Raw genomic sequence first — 19,377 nt, forward strand, 5'->3', positions numbered from 1 at the left:
GCGGTTTTCGTGTTTTGATACAGGACAGTACTTGGTTTCAGCAGAAATGTGATCCTTTTGCATTCCACTGCTGGAACAGCAACAAAAGAAGGAATATTTTTTGTTTTCTCTTTAGCTGAATTAGTAGTAGCAGAAAGGACATAAAACTCTTCCAAGTGAAATATAACTTTATAGTTGAAATTAAACATTTTTCTTCTCGCGTGTAACCTCTCTATTACTGCTTTACCTCTTATTCCTCAAAGGAGTTAATTTACTACTTAACACCTGATGAACTTGATTTCTGCACTATTCTTTACATTTCAGAGATAGCTTGCAACAGACTTTGTTTTCTTCTGAGTAAATATTTGGTGAAACAGTGTAGTTACAGTAATGCCTCAAGTATAAAAATGGTCAGCAGATAGAAATGCCAGGCTGCACCCAGTCTGCATGGGATGGTGCACAAGCTAAAAGCCAGTCTTCTGTGAAGGTATGCATCATGGATTTAATGGTTCTTAATAAATGTATGTAGATGGTGACTAACAAGGTAGCAGATTTCATTGACTCTTTTTCTTATATATTAAGAATCTCATTTTCTTTTTCCCTCTAGGCTTATCTAATCTATATATATAACTTCAACCAATAAAATAGACCTTTTTTTTTTTCTTTTTATAAATCAAACTTAGGAATAAACACAGAGAGTCAGGCTTAGTTTAGCTGCTTTCAGTCTCTTAACAGATGCCAGCGCGGATTTTATTTAGAGAATGGCATCTTCGTGGTTTTACTTTTAAAACAGCCTTATATTTGATCCCACGAGGTACTACTTCAGATTTATTTAAGTTACAACGCAGAGAAATGGTAAATCAAGTACAGGTATGCGTCACACAACCATGTGTAAGAAAAGTTTGCCTACCTAGTTTTCTAGTTTGAATTATTTTTTAATTATTTTTCTGACTCTTCCTTGTCAGGCACCACATGAATTTTGAAGCCACTCTGCCAGGAGCTGCATTGCCACTTACTCAAAATTAAATATGTTTTGTTTATCAGTATATCTCCCAGGGCAAAGAATGTTGTGTTTCAACATTTTGTAGTTTCGTTTTTGAAGGGTGTGTACCAGGAAAAACAGCAATCATGTAGTAAATTGTGCATGGTGTGTGTAAGGGGTTACTGCTTCATTTAAACAACCTGACTTCCTTCCTGGTTTTGCTTTTGGAGATAGTACTGTTGGGGATCTGGCAGATCTCTGGTCATAAAAAGCCTTGATGATGCAATAATATTTGTTGCTATTACTGTTTAAAAAAAAAAAAAAGCTTCTGGGAGGTGTTCAGAGATTTGCCATATTGTAAGATGCTAAACTCTTTCAAAACTCCAAAGTTTTAATAATCCTCCATGCTGTGTTGAAAGGGAATTCATCACTGTTTGAGATGTTTATTCAGTCTTTTTTTTTTTTTAAGGGATGTTAGTTACTTCTTTTAATTCTGTGGTTGGGTTGTTTTTTATCTGGAACAGAACACCTAAAAATATCAGATGATTGACCATCCCTTGTGCTTGAACCAGGAAGCTTTCTATAGATTTATCTGCAAAGTACTACCCAAGGTTTATACTGGGGTCGTATTTTGGGAGGAGAGACATCTTTTTTAAAAGACGAGGAGGAGTGGTTTATTATTACTTATTTTAAAGAGTTTCAGGTATGTTGTGTGGTCTTCAACTGTCTTCTGACAGATGAGAGCATGTTGCTTGACTGGCTTCAGTTACAGGTCTTGATTAAGTTAAACATGCAATGGCATCAGCAGAAAATTGACCTCAGTATAATTTCTTCCACTTTGCTCTATTCTGCAATCTTTTGCATTACTATTTCACCTTTGCTCTCTCCTTATATCAGCTAGAGCCATATCATCTGGGATGATGTTGGTTAGCAATTGTTAACAGAAGCAGTAAAGGACTTGCTCACAGTACATGTGGATTTTTTTAATCCACTTCTCAGTTTTCTGTTTTTCACCAAGCAAAACTGACCCACTCAAGAGTCTTGTTTTTGGCTGTTATCCAGTGTTGTTGTTGTTTACTGTAGTGATAAGATTAGGCATGTGTTGCCAAGTTGTATCTCTTAACTTGCTCTGTAATGGGTGAGGCTGTAGAGAACACAGTTGGTGTGGTATCAGTCCTTGCCTTGATATTCTCATAATGCAAATCATGGGATTTTAAAAGGCTAAAAAATACTGCCATGGGCAGGGACACCTCCCACTAGACCAGGCTACCCAAGCCCCATCCAGTCTGGCCTTGAGCACTTCCAGGGGCATCCACAGCTTCTCAGGGCGACCTGTTCCAGTGCCTCACCACCCTCAGAGTAAAGAATTTCTTCCTTATATCTAATCTAAACCTACACTCACTTAGTTTAAAGCTATTCCCTTCGTCCTGTACACTCCCTGACAAAGGGTCCCTCCCCAGCTTTCCTGCAGGCTCTCTTTAGGTACTGGAAGGTTGCCATGAGTTCTCCCCAGAGCCTTCTCTTCTCCAAGCTGAACAACCCCAACTCTTTCAGCCTCTTTTCACTGGAGAAGTTCACACACCCCTATATGCCGTTAGGTCTCCAAGGATAGTTTGTTACTGGTCTTCAGCGGAGAAAGTCGTGGTACAATGCCACCCAAAAAGCAGTAAGATGCAGAATACCTAGGTTTTTGATACTTCTCTGGATTTTAATTTTGTATGCCAGTGTATTGTATTTTTTGTAGACATGCTCAAGATCTCAAGATGTCAATACTCTGAAACACTGTCTTCCCTAATTTGACACAGATTGCTTTATCAATATTTTTTCTTCCCAGTTGTGTGTGGTACTCTTTGGTACCTATACTCTTGGATACCTATACCCCCCCCCCCAAAAAAAAAAAAATTAAAAAAATTAAATAAAGAATTAAATGCTTCAGTTTTTAAAACAGTGTAGATAATAAAAGTAATAATACAATTATCACAACAATACAAGTAATAATACAATTATCACAACAATACAAGTAATAATACAATTATCTCAACACTAAATTACTAAATTTGCATTTGGGGATTTTGAAGGACTCTGAGTTCCCCAGTTCTGAATGCTTGGTGCAGTTGGCTTTCTTCTGTGTTAGTTAAAGCAGAATTCTTGGTAAGAGTTAATCATGTCAAAAAGACATATCATATGCCATTCTGGGCATTCTAGGTTCAAGTTGAACAGACTTTTTATTAAATGTGTGACATACCTTACAGATAAGCTAAAAAATATTACCAAATGTGTGTACGTGTATATTTATTTCACTTATGTACAGGAACATCGCTTATATGACTTTGATTCATACAAACATGACTTTGATGAACATGACTTTGCTTCATATGTTTCAGAAAAAGAGAAAATAGTGTAATAATTCTGTATTGCCTAGGTCAATAATTTTATAAATTCTTAAGGAAAGTAATCTGTAGTAGATTCTGGAAGTACAAAGATCTCACCTTGAGATCTGATCAATTGGAAATCAGAAAGATATTACTGACCCAGGACTATCCGTAATACATCACCTTTATTGCGAAGGCCAGCCTTTGGTTAGCACAAGTTTCATAGAATGGCTGAGGCTGGAAGGAACCTCTGGAGGTCATCTGGTCCAACCCCCTGCTCAAGCAGGGTCACTTAGAACGGTTTGTCCAGGACCATGTTTTTATAGACCAGGCTTTTGAAGATTTCCAGGAAGGGAGGCTCTATTACTGTTCCAGGCAGCCTGTGCCAGTGCTCTGTCACCTACACATTGAAGAAGTGCTTCTTGATGTTCAGGCAGATCCTCCTGTGCTCCAGTTTGTGCCCATTGGCTCTTGTCCTGGCACTGGGCACTACTGAAAATAGTATGGATCTTCATCCTCTTTGCACCCTCCCTTCAGGTATTTATAGACATTGATAAGATCCCCCCGAGCCTTATCTTACTCATGCTGAGCAGTCCCAGCTTGTTCAGCTTTCCTTATAGGAAGTCCCTTCATCATCTTCATCACCCTTCAGTGGACTGTCTCCAATATGTCCATGTCCCTCTTGTACTGGGGGGCCCAGAACCGGACACAGCACTCCAGGTGTGGCCTCACCAGGGCTGAGCAGAGGGGAAATATCATGTCCTTCAACCTGCTGGCAATACTTTGCATAGTGCAGTCCAGGATACCAGTAGTCTTCTTTGCAGTTAGGGCACGTGGCTGGCTCACATTCGTCGTGGTGTCCACCAGGACCTCCATGTCCCTTTCTGCAGAGCTGCTTTACAGCTGTGTGTGCCCCAGCATGTACTGGTACCTGGGGTTGTTCCTTCCCAGTTGCAGGACTTCATCCTTCTCCTTATTGAACTTCATGGAGTTCCTGTCAGCCCATTTCTCCAGCCTGTCAAGGTCCCTCAGGATGGCAGCGTGACCCCCTGGTGTATCGGTCACCCTTCCCAGTTTCGTCATCTGCAATTTGTCAGGTCGCAGGGGGAGAGTTCTGCCCGGTGGCTATGCAGTGCCCTGCAGAGGTGGTTGGTGCCTTTTGTGCTGTGCCCTTGGCCACAGCACAGGCTGAGGATCTCAGTGAAGGCAGTGTGGTAGCAGGCTTGGTCTCACTTTTCAACTTGAGAGCATGTCCTTTTTCATTACAATAACAATCACTCATGTCTCCCCAGAAAATGTAAAATAGGTCAGTATATAGCACTCTGCTTGATTTTCTGGGCATGTGTGTAAGGAAGACTTCCATTAGAAGTTTGTTCTATATGTATGAGAAATGAGGTCGAAGGTTTCACAACAATGCTCATGGTTTTAAGACGCTTCCAGCTTAGATGTTTGCAGTGTGTGCTACCTCAGAACTGCTGAAGGGTTGCCAATGCAACATCATGTTTTAATTGTGCATTGTGCTGCCGTGAAACACACCTGAAACATCATGTACCTCATCAGGCTGCCTTTGTCCTGAGTTGCAAGTATGAAGCATGAAAGCCTTACAAAAATGATTAAAGTAAAACCCAGGCTGCAAGGCTGAAAAGCACTGCACTGAGCAATGCACCCTGGTGGATTTGTTGGGTTTCCTGGAGGGCTGGGTATCCGACTGGACGTGGGGTTTATAGTGCTGTGCAACTGTTCATTCTAAACTTCAACTCCTCCTTTTAAACAAACATAGGACTAATTTAGATAAGCTCTTCTAATCACAGAGGATGAGCTCATTGAAAGGGAAAAAATGTGTGATGTATCCTGAATGAAATTTCTAACAAGCAGGTCTTAACTTTAAATAGACAAATATTCAGAGATGTTCATTAAAAAAAATACAATTTCTGGCTTGTTATAAAGAAATCTGAAGGTAGGAATGACCACCCATTAATGAATATGAGCCAAATCTTAATTAAGGCTGATTTCATATGTTTCTTAGGTTAAAGTTTGCAGGGCTGTAATTGTTACAGTATTTAGTTTATTTATTTTTTTAGTCTCTTGGTTGTTCGCTGCTGCCTATCATAATATCCTGCAAGTTGACCAAAAAAGATGACTTCTTCTTACTTTATGAATTTTTATGATTTAAAAAGACTCATAGTAATTATCTGAAGTTAGAGATTTTGGACAATATTTTCAAGAACTGAAATTTACATTTATGTGATTTTAAATATTTGGTCATATGCATTATATTATACTCATATATGCATATATGATTTTTTATATTATACTCATATTTATGAGGTTTGGTTTAGTTATTAGTTTAGTTGTTAAATCACCCTTCTATATCTCATCTTCAAAATGAAAGTTTCAATTCAGCAGTACGTCAGTTGTTACTGGTACTGCTGTTCGATATCCAACTGATCCTTGTAGTTACTGTATAGAACAGTTACAAGTGTAGAACACTTGACACTGTTCTGCGCTGCAGTAAACAAACTGTCAGCATTGTGCTAAAAAATCATGTTTGCATCCAGTGACTAAAGTATATCCTTCTTATTTGTCTTGCAGGCACAGGAGAGAGTGGAAAAAGCACATTTATCAAGCAGATGAGAATCATTCATGGATCAGGTTACTCTGATGAAGACAAAAGGGGCTTTACAAAACTGGTGTACCAGAATATCTTCACAGCAATGCAGGCCATGATCAGAGCCATGGATACCCTCAAAATCCCGTACAAGTATGAACATAACAAGGTGAGATTTTTATTTTCATAGCTGAAGTTTTTACCTCTTTTTGTTTCAGGAAATACACTGAAGGTCTTCAAAAATTACGTCACATACAAATTATACTCAAAGTTCAGAAGAAAGGGTACATCTGTCAGTCCTGACTTTAGTTTTCTGCCTTTTGTGCTGCTCTGACAACACAGAGGTACTGCTTCTGTAAGAGAACTCATCTCAAAAAAATGTTTGAGGGGTTCATCACAGGGCAGTTTCAATGGCAGACTGGTGTTTCTTGAGACTTAAACTCTTTTCTTTTCCTTCCAGCTCATGGCCAGAGCACAGTTAAGCTATTTTTTCGGTCTGCACCAATACTTCTTAAGGTTTGCCATTAATGTGGATTTTTTTTTTAAATTAGTAGAAAAACATGTGGAGATACCTGGCTTTGAGCATATTTGAAATACAAATTTTGACACAGATTTTAAAAGTCACATTCTTCTGAGATCAATGACATTGTTGAAATTTAAAAAGACAAATTATATTTGAAGTGTTTGCAAGTTTTATCTATGACTAGCCTAAATTCTTTCCAAAACACGCATTAAAAAAAAAGATAAAATACTTTAAGCATTCCATAAAGAGGGGAAATGTTTAGTATTTACTTCAATATACAGGAAAGCACAGGATTAGATCAGCGTGTCTCACACTTCTTGCCATAGGATAGGTGTGGCATGGCTTTGAGGAAAGTTCCTGAGAACTTGTCCTGATTTTTACAGTTGAGTCATTATCAGCAACGTTGTCAGGTGGAAAGGTTAAGATCTCTCACAAGAACAGGGCTTGGCTTTCTTTGAATCTTGAATTGCGTGAAAATTGAATGATAATTTACTAGTCCTGGATGAAATGAGCGTTTTATTAAAATAAATTTATATTAAAGTTTTGTTTTTTTTTAACATAAACTATCAAAACCAGATAAATTTATGATACACAAGTAAGCAAGCTGCTGCTAACCAGGGAATTCAGGATGAAATAAATCTGTGTTAAGACAAAAATCTTTTGTGTCTCTATATATGAAGTTTAATTATAGAATAGAGCTGTTGTATATGTTTTAAGTCAGCTAATTTGGAAGTATTAAAGATAAAGCTTATTATCAGATAAAAGAAGCTTTGTTTCCCCGTGGGAATCTGCCAGTCATTGCAGCTGGTCATCCCTCGTTGGTGACGTAATGTTGCAGAAACCCAAAAATCTTGCAGGAACCTGGGTTTATGCAGTGGGAAGTCAAGGGGATCCAGGCTTTCAAAATCTATATTGTTATCTGTCCTTAATGATAGGTTAGTGTTTTGAGCATGTTGGAAAAAACAATAGTAAAAGAGCCTGTTGAGCTTCCTAGTCTGACTGTGTGCTGGAGCTGTCTGATTTTCCCTCATCCCTCGGAAATCAAAATAAAATATGTAACCAGGATTAAAAAGAAAACTGCATTTGTACGCATATTTCAGCTTGTTGGCTGCATGTTTTTGCTGTATGCAGAGCACCTGACTTGAAAAGTTAATTGGTTGTGAAGCACAGCCGTTTTTCTTCAGAATTGTTTTTGGTTGTTACTTTGATGTAGTCCTAATCCTAGAAAAAGTATTTTTAACTTGCAGTATGCTACAGAGTATACGCAATATAGTTACAGTTCAAGTTAAGAGTGTTAAATGTATATAGTGTTTTTCAGTTGGAATGAGTTAGTTTTGGCATAGTACACATCTGGTTAGAGCTGTTGACTTTCTCTAAATACAAATGACTTCCCTGGGAGTCTGTCTTTGTGCTTGGTTCTTTCAGAAGCATTCCCATCAGGTTTTAATAGGGCTGCATGTAAAGTAAAAGTTACCAAATGACAGGGTCTCAGGGGAATTCCTATAAAAATTCCATGTGGAAATACAGGGGAAATCAATTTTTCTACAACATCATGGAGAAGATGGTGGTCTACTACACATACACTTTGTATACCAGCTAAATTTACTCTAAAGTAGTGACCACCAATCCATTGTTTAATCTCTTCTTTCTTTCTCTCTCTCTCTTCTTTCTTTCTCTCTCTCTCTTCTTTCTTTCTCTCTCTCTCTTCTTTCTTTCTCTCCTCTTCTTTCCTTCTTTCAAAAAGACTGTTGAAAACAAACTCATTAGTCTAGCAGTGTAGAAAACACAGGAAGGGCACTTCCTATTAATTTGATTCTCATATCAGGAAATCCTATCTCTGGAGAGAATATCTCCAAGTTTGAGTAACAACATATTTTTAGCACAGTACTTGTTTTGCACAATAGTTTAGAAAACTAGAGCTTGTTGATACTGATGTGGTTGTTCCTAAAGAAATGAGGGTTAAGTGACCGTTCACACCCCCCCCCCCCCCCCCCCAATTCTTCATGTTTTGAGATAGACTTTGGGGCTACAGTAGAAATGCTTCCCTCTTACTGTACCAATTTTATTTCCTTTAATTGATAATTGCTAAAGTTGGGGTGTTTTGAATCTCTACTCCTGGAATTTGAACTGTTTTAATATCAAAAAGTTCAGTTATTTAGACAGTTGGGGTCTTCGTCTGGTGTTTAACATCTAGTCTGAATTATTTTATATAGTAATCGTAGGAGGAGGCAAGTTTTAAGTTTAGCAAGTTAGTTCTTACAGAGTGCTATTGGTTTCATAGTCTTTAATATAACAATAAGGGCAGAGACTGAAATGAACTGTCCTGTCATATAGTAATCCAGGCTTTTTGAAAGATTTGTTATGAGAAATTTAACTGATAGTGTTCAGAGTGTGATGCCTCAGAACTACTGGTAGGGCACTGTAACATGTAATGCATTTATTTTTCATGTTAAACTGCAGAATATGAACTCTACTGAGGTTTAAGATAATGTGTCAGGGTGATCTCTCCTCTTAGGAATTTGTCTGTCATAGGAAATGGTGGCTTATGGATGGGTTTTTAGTTTCCTTTTGGGTAAATGTTGCTGTGTTTCTGTTAAAAATAACTAGAAGTCGATAAGTTTTCATATGCTTCTTGAATTTCAAAGTAAGAAGTAGTTTATGAAAAATGGAAAAGCATTTTTTTTCTGGAAATCTTCAGAAGCAATTCTCAAAAGTGCCTGTCTGCAAAATTTTTGTGAGTGTACAGTAGTAAATCATGTGCAACCACAGACATCCAAATGCACATTTTTAACACTAAAATCTATGTTAATTTTTTATGAGCTATCTTTTCAGAAAACCAAACTGTGTATCTATGCTTCTGTCATCCCTTTCAAATACTGAAATAAGAAAATGATCAATTTTAATCTTTTCCGTTCTCAGTTGTCTTCATAGCTGATTGGAAGCCCTTGTTTGAGATAACCTAGTCTCCATTTTTCCCTTTCTAGCATTTTTTAGCATGCCTAATGTTGCTGAAGGTGTGGAATATACATGGGTGGCTTTTTACTTTTTTTCTGCTGTTGTTTCAGAAGTTCCACCAGATATATTTATTACTATAGTAAAAAACAAGAACAACAATAAAATGTTACTATACCGGACACCTTCTACCACTGTTACCCCTTACTATTCCACTTGTAACTACCAAAATATAAGTTGCTTTTTTGTTCAGTAGACTGTGTCAGCAAAGTGTCACTCAGTAGTGATTAACAGGCAGGAAATCTTGCTTGAGTCCCATGCCCATAGTTTCCTGCAAGACTTCTTAAATATTCATAACAAGATAACTAGTGTGAGGAAAAAGAACAGGCTTCAAGAAAGTTGTTAAAGAGGCTGAAAACATAAATGCAAATTTTATTGTAGGCCTGGACATTCACTGTTAAGTTTCTATGAGTGGTTCTGCTGCTGAAGTTGTCTCAGTATTTATGCCTATTGGGAAATTCCTTTGGGGAATGCTGTACAGTGAAAATACACAGGTGTCGGAGATGCTTTTAAAGTCCAGATTCATACCGACACTGTCTTCAAAGCCTTGTTTACCTTGCTACCTTGTTTCTTCCAAGTCAGACAGATCCACTGGAGAAAAAAATAAAAGTACAGACAGAAGTATGACAACAGGACCAGGTTTGGAGCCAGAGTACGTAAATTCTTATCTCGGGTAAACAGTTGGGGTGTTAAATGTGCTAGACCTCTTCAGTGAAATTTGATGTTTTAGGAAAAAAAAAAAAAGGGTTGGAGGAAAGGACCTCCTTCATATACTTTACCTGATATGCAAAGAATATGAAGTATTCAATCCTGAGCAGGAATGTGCAGGGCGTGAGGTTTATTGACCCTCAGATGAAGCAGAACGTGTGGAATTTCTGGCCTTTTGTGGTTTGTTGCTGTTACTTAAAAAAACAAAACAAACAAAACCAGAAATGATGTTCTTGGGATGTTGAAATGAAATGCTTATTGGTTTGGAACACAGATAATAAAGTGGTTTTTCAGGCAGATGGAGAAACCCAAACCATGCCATCTGCGCAAACCATTCTTCAGCATCTCAAACCTGAAGCAGAGGCCTTAAAGGAGGTTACGGGATAAAGGGTTTTATACTAATAGTGTTAGTTAAGAATTAATGTGTCTTAGCACTATCAGTAGAACTTAATGGAGCAGTACCCTGAGATGTTCTTCTCCAGGTACTCAACAGTATACAAAACAAGTAAACAGAAGCCTTGTGGGATAATTGAATACTGCTAGTACGAGGGAGCTCCAGTGGATTTCTAAGTTGTTTCCTCATTATATTCAGCTTAAATATTTCATACTTCATCCCCAGCAGAACTGTCAGTTTTAGATACTTTTCCAAGTATAGGGAAAATGATTGTGTATCAGGAGTAAGATAGGTGAGCAGGGTTGCATGCTTCCATGGAGAACTGAGAATATCTTTCTTAAAAGTAAGCTTACAGATGTATGAACAGTCTTCCTTTCCCCAGTAAAATTATAGGTAATTTCACCCATATGAAATAGGAAACTGTCTTAGCCTTCATTTCAATGTAAATTTGAAAATTCAATTTTAGCTACTCTCTTTACAGTGCAGTGAGATTTCTTCCTCCTTTTATATTTTGTTCTAAGAGAAGGTATTTTCTAAATATGATGTTTTAAGTGATTAACTGCCCTTTGCTAACAGGAAGTGATGTTGTATACAAAAGCACTTGTGTGGGGTGTGATGTCCGTGTTTCATCCTTCCAGTTCCACCATTTTACTATTTCTTTTACTGTGGAGAATGGGTGTTAATAATACTTATGGATTCTTGTAGATTTTGTGATTGCTCATACATCCTGTAGCTTTTTTGTTTCTTTTCTTTCTGACTTCTACTTCAGATAACGGTTTTCACTTAGTTGTTTTGCTTACAGAGCATATTGTATGTCTGAAATGAAATATTCATGTGAGTGCTCTCTGACAAGGAAAGAGTGAAATAAGCTCAGGGCAACTTTTGTATGTAATAGGGCTTTGGAGTTTATTTTAAGGTAAAAAGTGAGATTTTATATTCTTGGAATGGTTCTGACTTTTTTCTTGATTAACAACAGCTATATATACAATTTCTAATATTAACATAATATATTTTAATATATAGAACGTAAAACTGTAACCATATGTTAATATTGTTATAGAGGGAAATATTTAATAATAATAGCTTCCTAATAATTTAATTTATAAAAGACATGCTCAGGTTATCTAGTATTTATTTTTGAAGTAATGTCAGATTGTAGTATTTTCTTAATATTTTCCTCTGAAACATTATGAAAACGTATCTTTCCCCCAGCAGACTTTTCTGGGGAACTCTGACTCATCCAGTTGTTTTCCATATATATTACATAGAACTACTTAAACATTGTGAAATCTCATACATTCATGGTTAATTTCTATTAACACAAGGCTTGCATGAAATAAGGTTTACAGCAGTGAATTAAAGAATCTTCAGAAAAATGGACCTTTTTGCAGGTTTTGTCTCTTTCAGTTTGTGCTTTATATTTGATACAAGTGAGATGCAAGAAAGCTTTGTCTTACAATAAAATTCAGCTTTGGCTGAGAAAGTAGGCTAATGTTAAGCAAGAATTTTGAGAAAACACCTTACTTGTTTGGCCCCCTCAATTACGATTTATTTTGTATCGTGGTGTGTATTGTTTGATAGTTACTCATCTCATTCCTTTTTTTGAAAGGTCTTTTGCCCATTTTTTCCTTCCTGGTTGAAGTAGGTATGAAGTCTACACTTTGAGAAGATTACATGTTCACACTTCGTTAGCCCAGTCACACCTGCCTGTGCTCAGGGTATGGACCCACGTAGCTCTGCTCTTAGACATTGTGTTCGCTATAGGTGATTTCATTAAGGTGAGGCAGGAGGCAAGAATCCAGTGTTTTGTTTCTGGAAAAGAAGGTTAGCAAAACAAAACCTAAGCATGACATTATTTGTGTTACATTTTAATTTATTTTTACAGGTTTATTTCTTTCCTAGAATCAAAACACCAGGATACTGTAGTATGTATCAGCTTTGGTGTTAAAAAGTATATGGGTCTTGACTGTAGATTACTTAGTATTATGGTGGTTTTAGGATATTGGATAAACAGGAAAATAATTTACTGTGATCAGGTCACTTTTGTGAACAGTCTTGAGTGTGACAAAACAGAGCTTAGTCTTGAGTTGGAAGGGTAGCTGGTACAAAGAGTTGCTTTTAATCCCTCCTAATACTACTCTAACTGTGGTGTGTCTCTCAATTTCCTTAGTCCCTATCACGCAGGAGGGTTTATGGAGTGTGTGCCCTAGCTGGGAGGGGTGATACCATGGAAAAGCTGTTGCAATGAAGGTTTTTTTCACGCCAGTTAGGGTTTTTTCAGGACGTTTCATTTTTTTCTCATGTGACCTATTGGCAAGAGTTAAAATTTGCCTTCATTGTTTAGACTTCTAAGCTAATTTCTAGATGAAGTGTCATAATGGATTGCACTTACATGTTTTGCTAGTTTGGAGTGTTGGTTGAAAGTTTTCAAAATGTGGATGCATCCTGAATAGTTTGTGTTTGAAGGTGTTCTCTACTTCAGATTTTTTTTTATTTTTTTTTTAATCCAGCAACAGCCACTGGTTTGAGAGCTTACACTCTGTTGTTGGTTGTACAAGCAGATAAATGGGTGTGCTGGATGGGTGACGATACTTTTTGCAACTGGTCTCCAGCCTTTATCCAGCTATGCGTTTTTCTACCCCCAACCAAATGCTGGCAGTTGTACAGATTGGGTGAAAAGGTAACTGGAGCATGAAAAAGCTGTGGGAACACCTGCTTCCCTTCTGGACTCCAGTCCAGCCAAACGCTGGGTGGGGGAGCGGTGGGGGATGTGCCATGGAGTAAAAGCTATTGACATAATCCTTATGTAAGCCTCATAAATCCTATTGTGGCATTTGGGGTTAATTGTGCCACTTCATGGCTATTTTTTTTTTAAATTTTATTTCTGTTTATCCAAAAAAGATAAAAGCACAGGGATGGGATTTAATGTTTAGTCAAACTTTTCTTATCTAGTCTGTATCTATTTGTAATCTACAGTGGTTTTACTATGTATGTTGTAGAAGAAAAGCATCAGCTTGACCTTGGAAGTATGACTGCAGACTTGTTTTCCTAACCGTATCATTTGTAGGGCCACACTGTGTCATAACGTATTTGTAAAGAGCTTCAGAACAAAGTAGAAATCAGATTTTTATGTGCATGCTTGTATTAGTGCCTTTTTATTCAATTATGATTATTTTTGAGGTAGCCCACTAGTTTATTCTTTACTCCTGGCTCCAGGTGCTTGAAACTGGAGAAACACAGTAGCACCAATTATTCAAGGCTCCTTCAAGGATCATTTAAAGTGGAAATCTGCTGTGTACTAAAGAGATAATCAATAGCATTTGTACCTGCAGGATTCAATAAGTAACCTCTCAGCCTACAGTACCAATTTGTAGTTGTGCAGAAACAGGATTTGTACCCAATGTAAGAATTTTAAGAGGTGGTCTGACATAACTGCACGAGAATTCAGTTTAGTGCAATATTTCTTCCGAATGGAGTGTAGATGAAAAGGTAGTAACAGTTATCAGTCCACTTTTTCAGGAACAGAAAAGAATACATAATTTTTATTGGAAGCTTTGTTGTTGTTGTTGTTTATTCAACTTCTGGTTTTTTTGTTCATTAATTGTATGAATCAAGATGCTATTCCATGAAAAAATCCATTCCTGTGTCTTAAACTGTAACAGCATATGTTGAAACGCCATTTGAGAATAAAACTCATGCCAGAATAATTCATTATACGAGCCTCTGAAAACTAAACTTACTTCTTAAAGGCACGTGTCCCAATCAAATGGGAAGTATGTTGTGCAATTTTAAGTTCTTGGAAGGTAGCCTTTTTCTCTTTCTTTTTTTTTTTTTTTCATTTTAAACCTCATTCACAAAACAAAACCATGTAATCAGATAAAATTGTGTTTTCTGGGGTGGAATATTTGTGTTTGAGAAACTACATACATTTTTGTACTTTGTCCTTTGACCTTATGCATATGTTAAAGCCGCTTTCATTCAAACTTCAGCTTCTTTAAAGCTGAAATCTTTTGCTGTAGAGCTTTAATTTTTTATTCCCATAAACCCAAAAGTTTATGGGTTTGTTTTGTTTTGTTTTGTTTTCCTTCTTTCCTTTCTTTTACTTTCTCTGTCATGCTGGAGCTTTTCAATATTGCCTTGACCTTTGAAAGTTAAGAGTAAAAATAAAGGATTGAAAATAAAGCCACTCATAACAGTGCAGAAACATTCTGGATATTACAAATTTTCTTGTGGTCTGTAGTCTGCAAATAAGAAGGGTACAGAACAGAAGGAGATATGACATTAAAAAATATTTTAAGGAATTTTTGATTTAGATGTGCAGTAACAATTTTGGGAAGAAAGTAACTTCGATATTCTCTTGTGTGAAAAAGATGGAGTTTTTTCAACCACTTGTTGATTCATAAACAACTTGTGAAAAGAACTCTTCTGCATCAAAAAAAGTTAAGTGGTTCTTCGGTGGTAATGCAGATGCCACCAGTATTGGACTGAGACATCACTAAAAGACATGAAGAGTGTTTGACCATGTATGTTTGACATTTATGTACTGTCGTGTGCAGAGTATAAAATGTATTTTATAAAAGAAGATTGGAGTTATATCATAATTGGAGTTATGATTCAAACCTCATTGTAAGGGAAGTTGTTTAAGGATATTTATGAGGAAATTGAGGAATTTGTGATTGTACGTATCTTGTCAGAGGTTGCAAAGGAGCCTGCACAGTGACAATAAAGGAGGGATTTCTGCGAGGGAGGACACTGATGGTGCAGGTAGTTCCTAAACCACTGGCAGGAAGTTTCTAAGGGCCGTTTGTGATTTAGAGGGAGCGTGTCTGTTCGTGTGGGCTGGTTAGTTCACAGAATGCCGTTCTTTCAGTGTTTGTGTAATGATACCATGTTTGTGTACAGTTCATTTACTGCTTGTGACCCAAGTCTTCCAGCTCTTGCAGAGGAATCTAAACTTCTGTTGGCATGTTTCCAAACTGAGCCTTGGAATTTTTTGAATTTCTTCAGTAGTTCTAGTGCCACTGACCAGGAAAACAAATGGTGCGATCTCATTATTAGACTCATTGTGAAAGGCTTGATTTCAAACACAAAGTTCTTCAGCAGGGCAATATTTATAAATAAAACTGTCCTAATCAGAACAGGGCACGGCAGCACAGCCTTGTAGCTCACGTCCTTCTTGTGTGATAAACAATGACTTGCACTGGCTGCCCTTGCTATAGCAGTGTAGTCATCCACTGCATTGCAAAATATTTTAAACTACAGCTCCCTCCTGTGAAAAACTATTTTTTTTCTCATCTCCATTTCAGGAAAGAAATTTACATTCTACAGTAAATTTTCCAGCAGATAATTCTAATAGTAGAAGCTGTAGCTCAATAGCTAGCTCGCTCCCTCGTTTCCTGATTCCAGTGGTGTGTGTGTTCTTACTGCTGTGTTTCTGAGTATGTCCCTTTTCGACGCCTGTCATCTTTTGTGGTCTTCCTGTAGAGCTTCCTGTGTACTTCTGTCTGATGATACCATATGAATCAGCATTGTGGGTGGTGTTTTATACATCTGACAAATGAGAAAAATGCAACAATTATTTTATTTTTTCTTTATTCAAGTCAGTCTTATTCAGAGAATTTCTTTCTTAATTCAGATTGGGTTGCATTTGTGTGATCCAGTAGGTGGTTTTTTTGTTTGTTTTTTAATTTATCATCTGCTAACTAGGATACGCAATACAAAAGAACCTTTTATGAATGCATCCCATGCAGGTGTTATAACTGTCTTGGTGCACTGAAACAGACACCATCTACAGAATCCTTGTCAACATAAAATGCAATCAAATTGTGACTGCTCAACATTTTAATGCAATTTTTCATTGTGTCTTGCATTACTGGTTGAAACTACATGAGAATTAGATTGTATAATTTCTTTCCTCTTCGGAAAGGAATGAAAATTAGATTTCTCATATGAAACTAACGGGATGAGAGGAAATTTAAACAAATATGCTTTGGAGGGGGTTTGCTAGGACTGTATATAGTGGTATGAAGGGAACAACGCAGTTGAGATGCAGTCTGAATCGTCAAAAACTAGTTTCTAAGGTAAGGGTTAATCCCTGAAGATAGATCTGTTCAGTGATGCTTCTCGAGTGTTCTATTGGCCTTATCAAGTCATTATTCTTCAAACAAAACAGTCAAGTTCTCAGCGGGTACCAAATATATATATTTTTTTCTTTCCTTTTTTCCCCCCCTAAACATGTTATTTTGGCCATTCTAGATTTGGTGATTAGCTTTTCATCATGTCAAGGCCCTTTTTTTCCCTTTTTTTTTTCACCTTGGATATTCTCTGCATCAGATCCTGTGCAGTTGTATTTTGCTGAAGAGGAGGATAATACACAGGAACTGTTAGACTTCTTCTACCTGATCCCATATGTGTTTTGAACTTAAGTTTTTCTGAAACTTGCTGAATTTCTCACGGTAGTCTTAATTTTCTCCGTCAGTGTGGATTGTGTAATTAATCAAATGGGATCATTATTTGACATAACCTCGTGTCGTCCAGCTGCATGAAGCTGAGATGGCCGTGGAATACAGACTTCCTGATTCAGCAGCATTTTCGAACACCCCCTTTGCAGAGACAGGGTTATACCAGCTGCAGAGTTCTGGAGATGTTAATACAGCGCTTGTTGAAAATAAGCGTTCCAAGGGACTGTGGAACCAAACAGAAAACAATGCCATAATTCTAGGTGTGCAGTTGGTGGTACTGCACAAAATGCAAAATATCCCTTCTGTAAGATACATGTAAAGAAGGGACAGTAACTATCTCATCGTTACGATGAGCAAAAATGTTATGCATGCTTTTACTGTGAAGTAATTTTGCTTTAGAGACTGGAGTTCATAGATACTTTGAAAGGCTGAATAAAAATGTGCTTAACCAGAACCCTACCGCACCCAAAATTCAGACATCTGTATTCATCTCCCGTCTCCTAATTATGCCTCACTGCATCAGCAGATGAATGTAATGAAAGAAACAAGGATAAATCTTCACTGTTATGATATGTTATGGGTGCCAGCACTGTTACAGTTTATAAATAAAATCAGTAACTGAGCAAAGCATTTTCTTCTGCACTTCATAGAGTTTTTTTTTCCTCAGCACAGCCAGTAACAGAATAGAGGAAAGGCTCACACCCTTTAAAATATTTCTTCTGTTCTGATGCAAGCTTGCCATTTTGAGTGTTAGTGTGTGCTGTATTTCATGTTCTTTTTTACAGCATCTTGATAAGCAGAGGCCTGTACTGTTAAAGACCAATAGGTCGGCCTGAAATAGTAATAAATAGACTTCAAAATGAAGCATAGCACTGGAGAGGTGTTCAGAGCTGTTATGCAGAAAGGGTAAAGCTTTTCCTCCCTCCTTTCCAGTGTGCTGGGCTGTGGCTCCATCCAGTGCCCCTGCCTCTGCATCCCTTGCCCCACTTGCAGTAGCACTCTCGTAATGAGCAGTCCCAGAATAACCCCATATCTGATTTACGGTGCAGAGTCATGAGTGGAAAGCAACCGTGGCATGCCCAGATGCTGAACCATCATGAACTACAGAATTTCCCATCTGTAAGTGAGCTGTGGTAGGCTGTAAGGATCCTGCTGTCGATCCCTGTCTCTTTCACTGACTCGTGTGGCCACAAGAACGTCAGTTTTACCAGAAATGTTGAAGATGCTTGTTAAAGCTGGGTAATTCAATCTAAATATTCTATAGTAATGCATTAATTTATTTTGATTGCTTAAAGTACTTAACGTAGCTGCCAATAAGTAAATTGGTTCAGCATATCTAGGAAACTAAATATGGGTCTTGGACTAGATCCCACAGCATTTAGATTAATATTAATGCTATTTACTGTAAAGATATAAAACTTTAAGTGAATGAATTTGAATAAGTCTCTTTCCTCTTTTTGACCTCTGTATAAAATAAAACTGTTTCCTCCTTTAAAAAATCATTGTACCAAAGTGTTAATCATACTAGTATGGGGTTCCCTCAAGACTTGTGTGATTGCAGAAGTGAATACCAGAATCACATATTTGTATCTCAGTGACTTGTGCCCCCACGCAGGCAAGCAGAGCTACAGGATCTCCAAATACAGGAGCCAGTCCAGATAATTGTCTGTGGAGTTTTTGGCTATTTGTGACCCACTAGCAACCTCTGTGTCTCCACACTTGCTTCCATTCTCATGCAGTATTCACTTTGTACATGTTTAGAGATGTGGACCACCATGAGCTCTGACAAAGCAGGAAAAGCAGAGTAGTATCTGCCAGACCCATTGAAAGCTGATGGAAGTTAGGTCAGCCCTGAGGAAGTTGTAGCTTAACTTGGAGTAGTGCCTGAAGGTAAAAGCTTTGACAGTCAAGAGGGTATAAAGGTATAAAGGTGATACATTGTTACTGTATGCCTTTTCTTCTATTTTTTTTCCTACCTCTTCTCACTGGTTTTAAGTGTGTTGAGCATATATTGCCTGGCCGGCTTTCTAGATTTGACCTCACACCTCACATGCAACAAGAAAACATTCTAGAAAATGTCAGTCAATACCAGCCCCTTTTTGGGGGGTTATTTTAAATGTGCATTTTTCACTGGCTTGTGAGGTAATGCAGGTAGTTAGATATGCTTTCCACTTGTGAAAGCAAGGAACCGACTGTTGCCCTGAGCTAAATGAGAAAGTCTGCCTGCTGCTTCAGCAACATGAGTTTTGCTACTAGGTCTTATTTCTTTCAGACCTGATCTGCTTAAGACTTCTTTTTTCTTTTTGATTTATAGAGGTCAATACTATTCATTCATCTC

At 37.5% G+C, this 19,377-nt stretch overlaps 1 protein-coding gene across 1 annotated transcript in view; it reads left to right on the forward strand.

Annotated features, from left to right (window-relative positions):
* LOC106045450 (guanine nucleotide-binding protein G(q) subunit alpha) overlaps positions 1–19,377 on the forward strand; it is a 142,769-nt gene that overhangs the window by 38,071 nt on the left and 85,321 nt on the right. The window contains exon 2 of the mRNA XM_066988741.1: positions 5,926–6,110. Coding sequence (XP_066844842.1) covers positions 5,926–6,110 — 185 coding nt within the window. The remainder of the gene's footprint in view (positions 1–5,925; positions 6,111–19,377) is intronic.

This window comes from Anser cygnoides, chromosome Z (assembly GCF_040182565.1).
Source record: "Anser cygnoides isolate HZ-2024a breed goose chromosome Z, Taihu_goose_T2T_genome, whole genome shotgun sequence".
Lineage (NCBI taxonomy): Eukaryota > Metazoa > Chordata > Aves > Anseriformes > Anatidae > Anser > Anser cygnoides.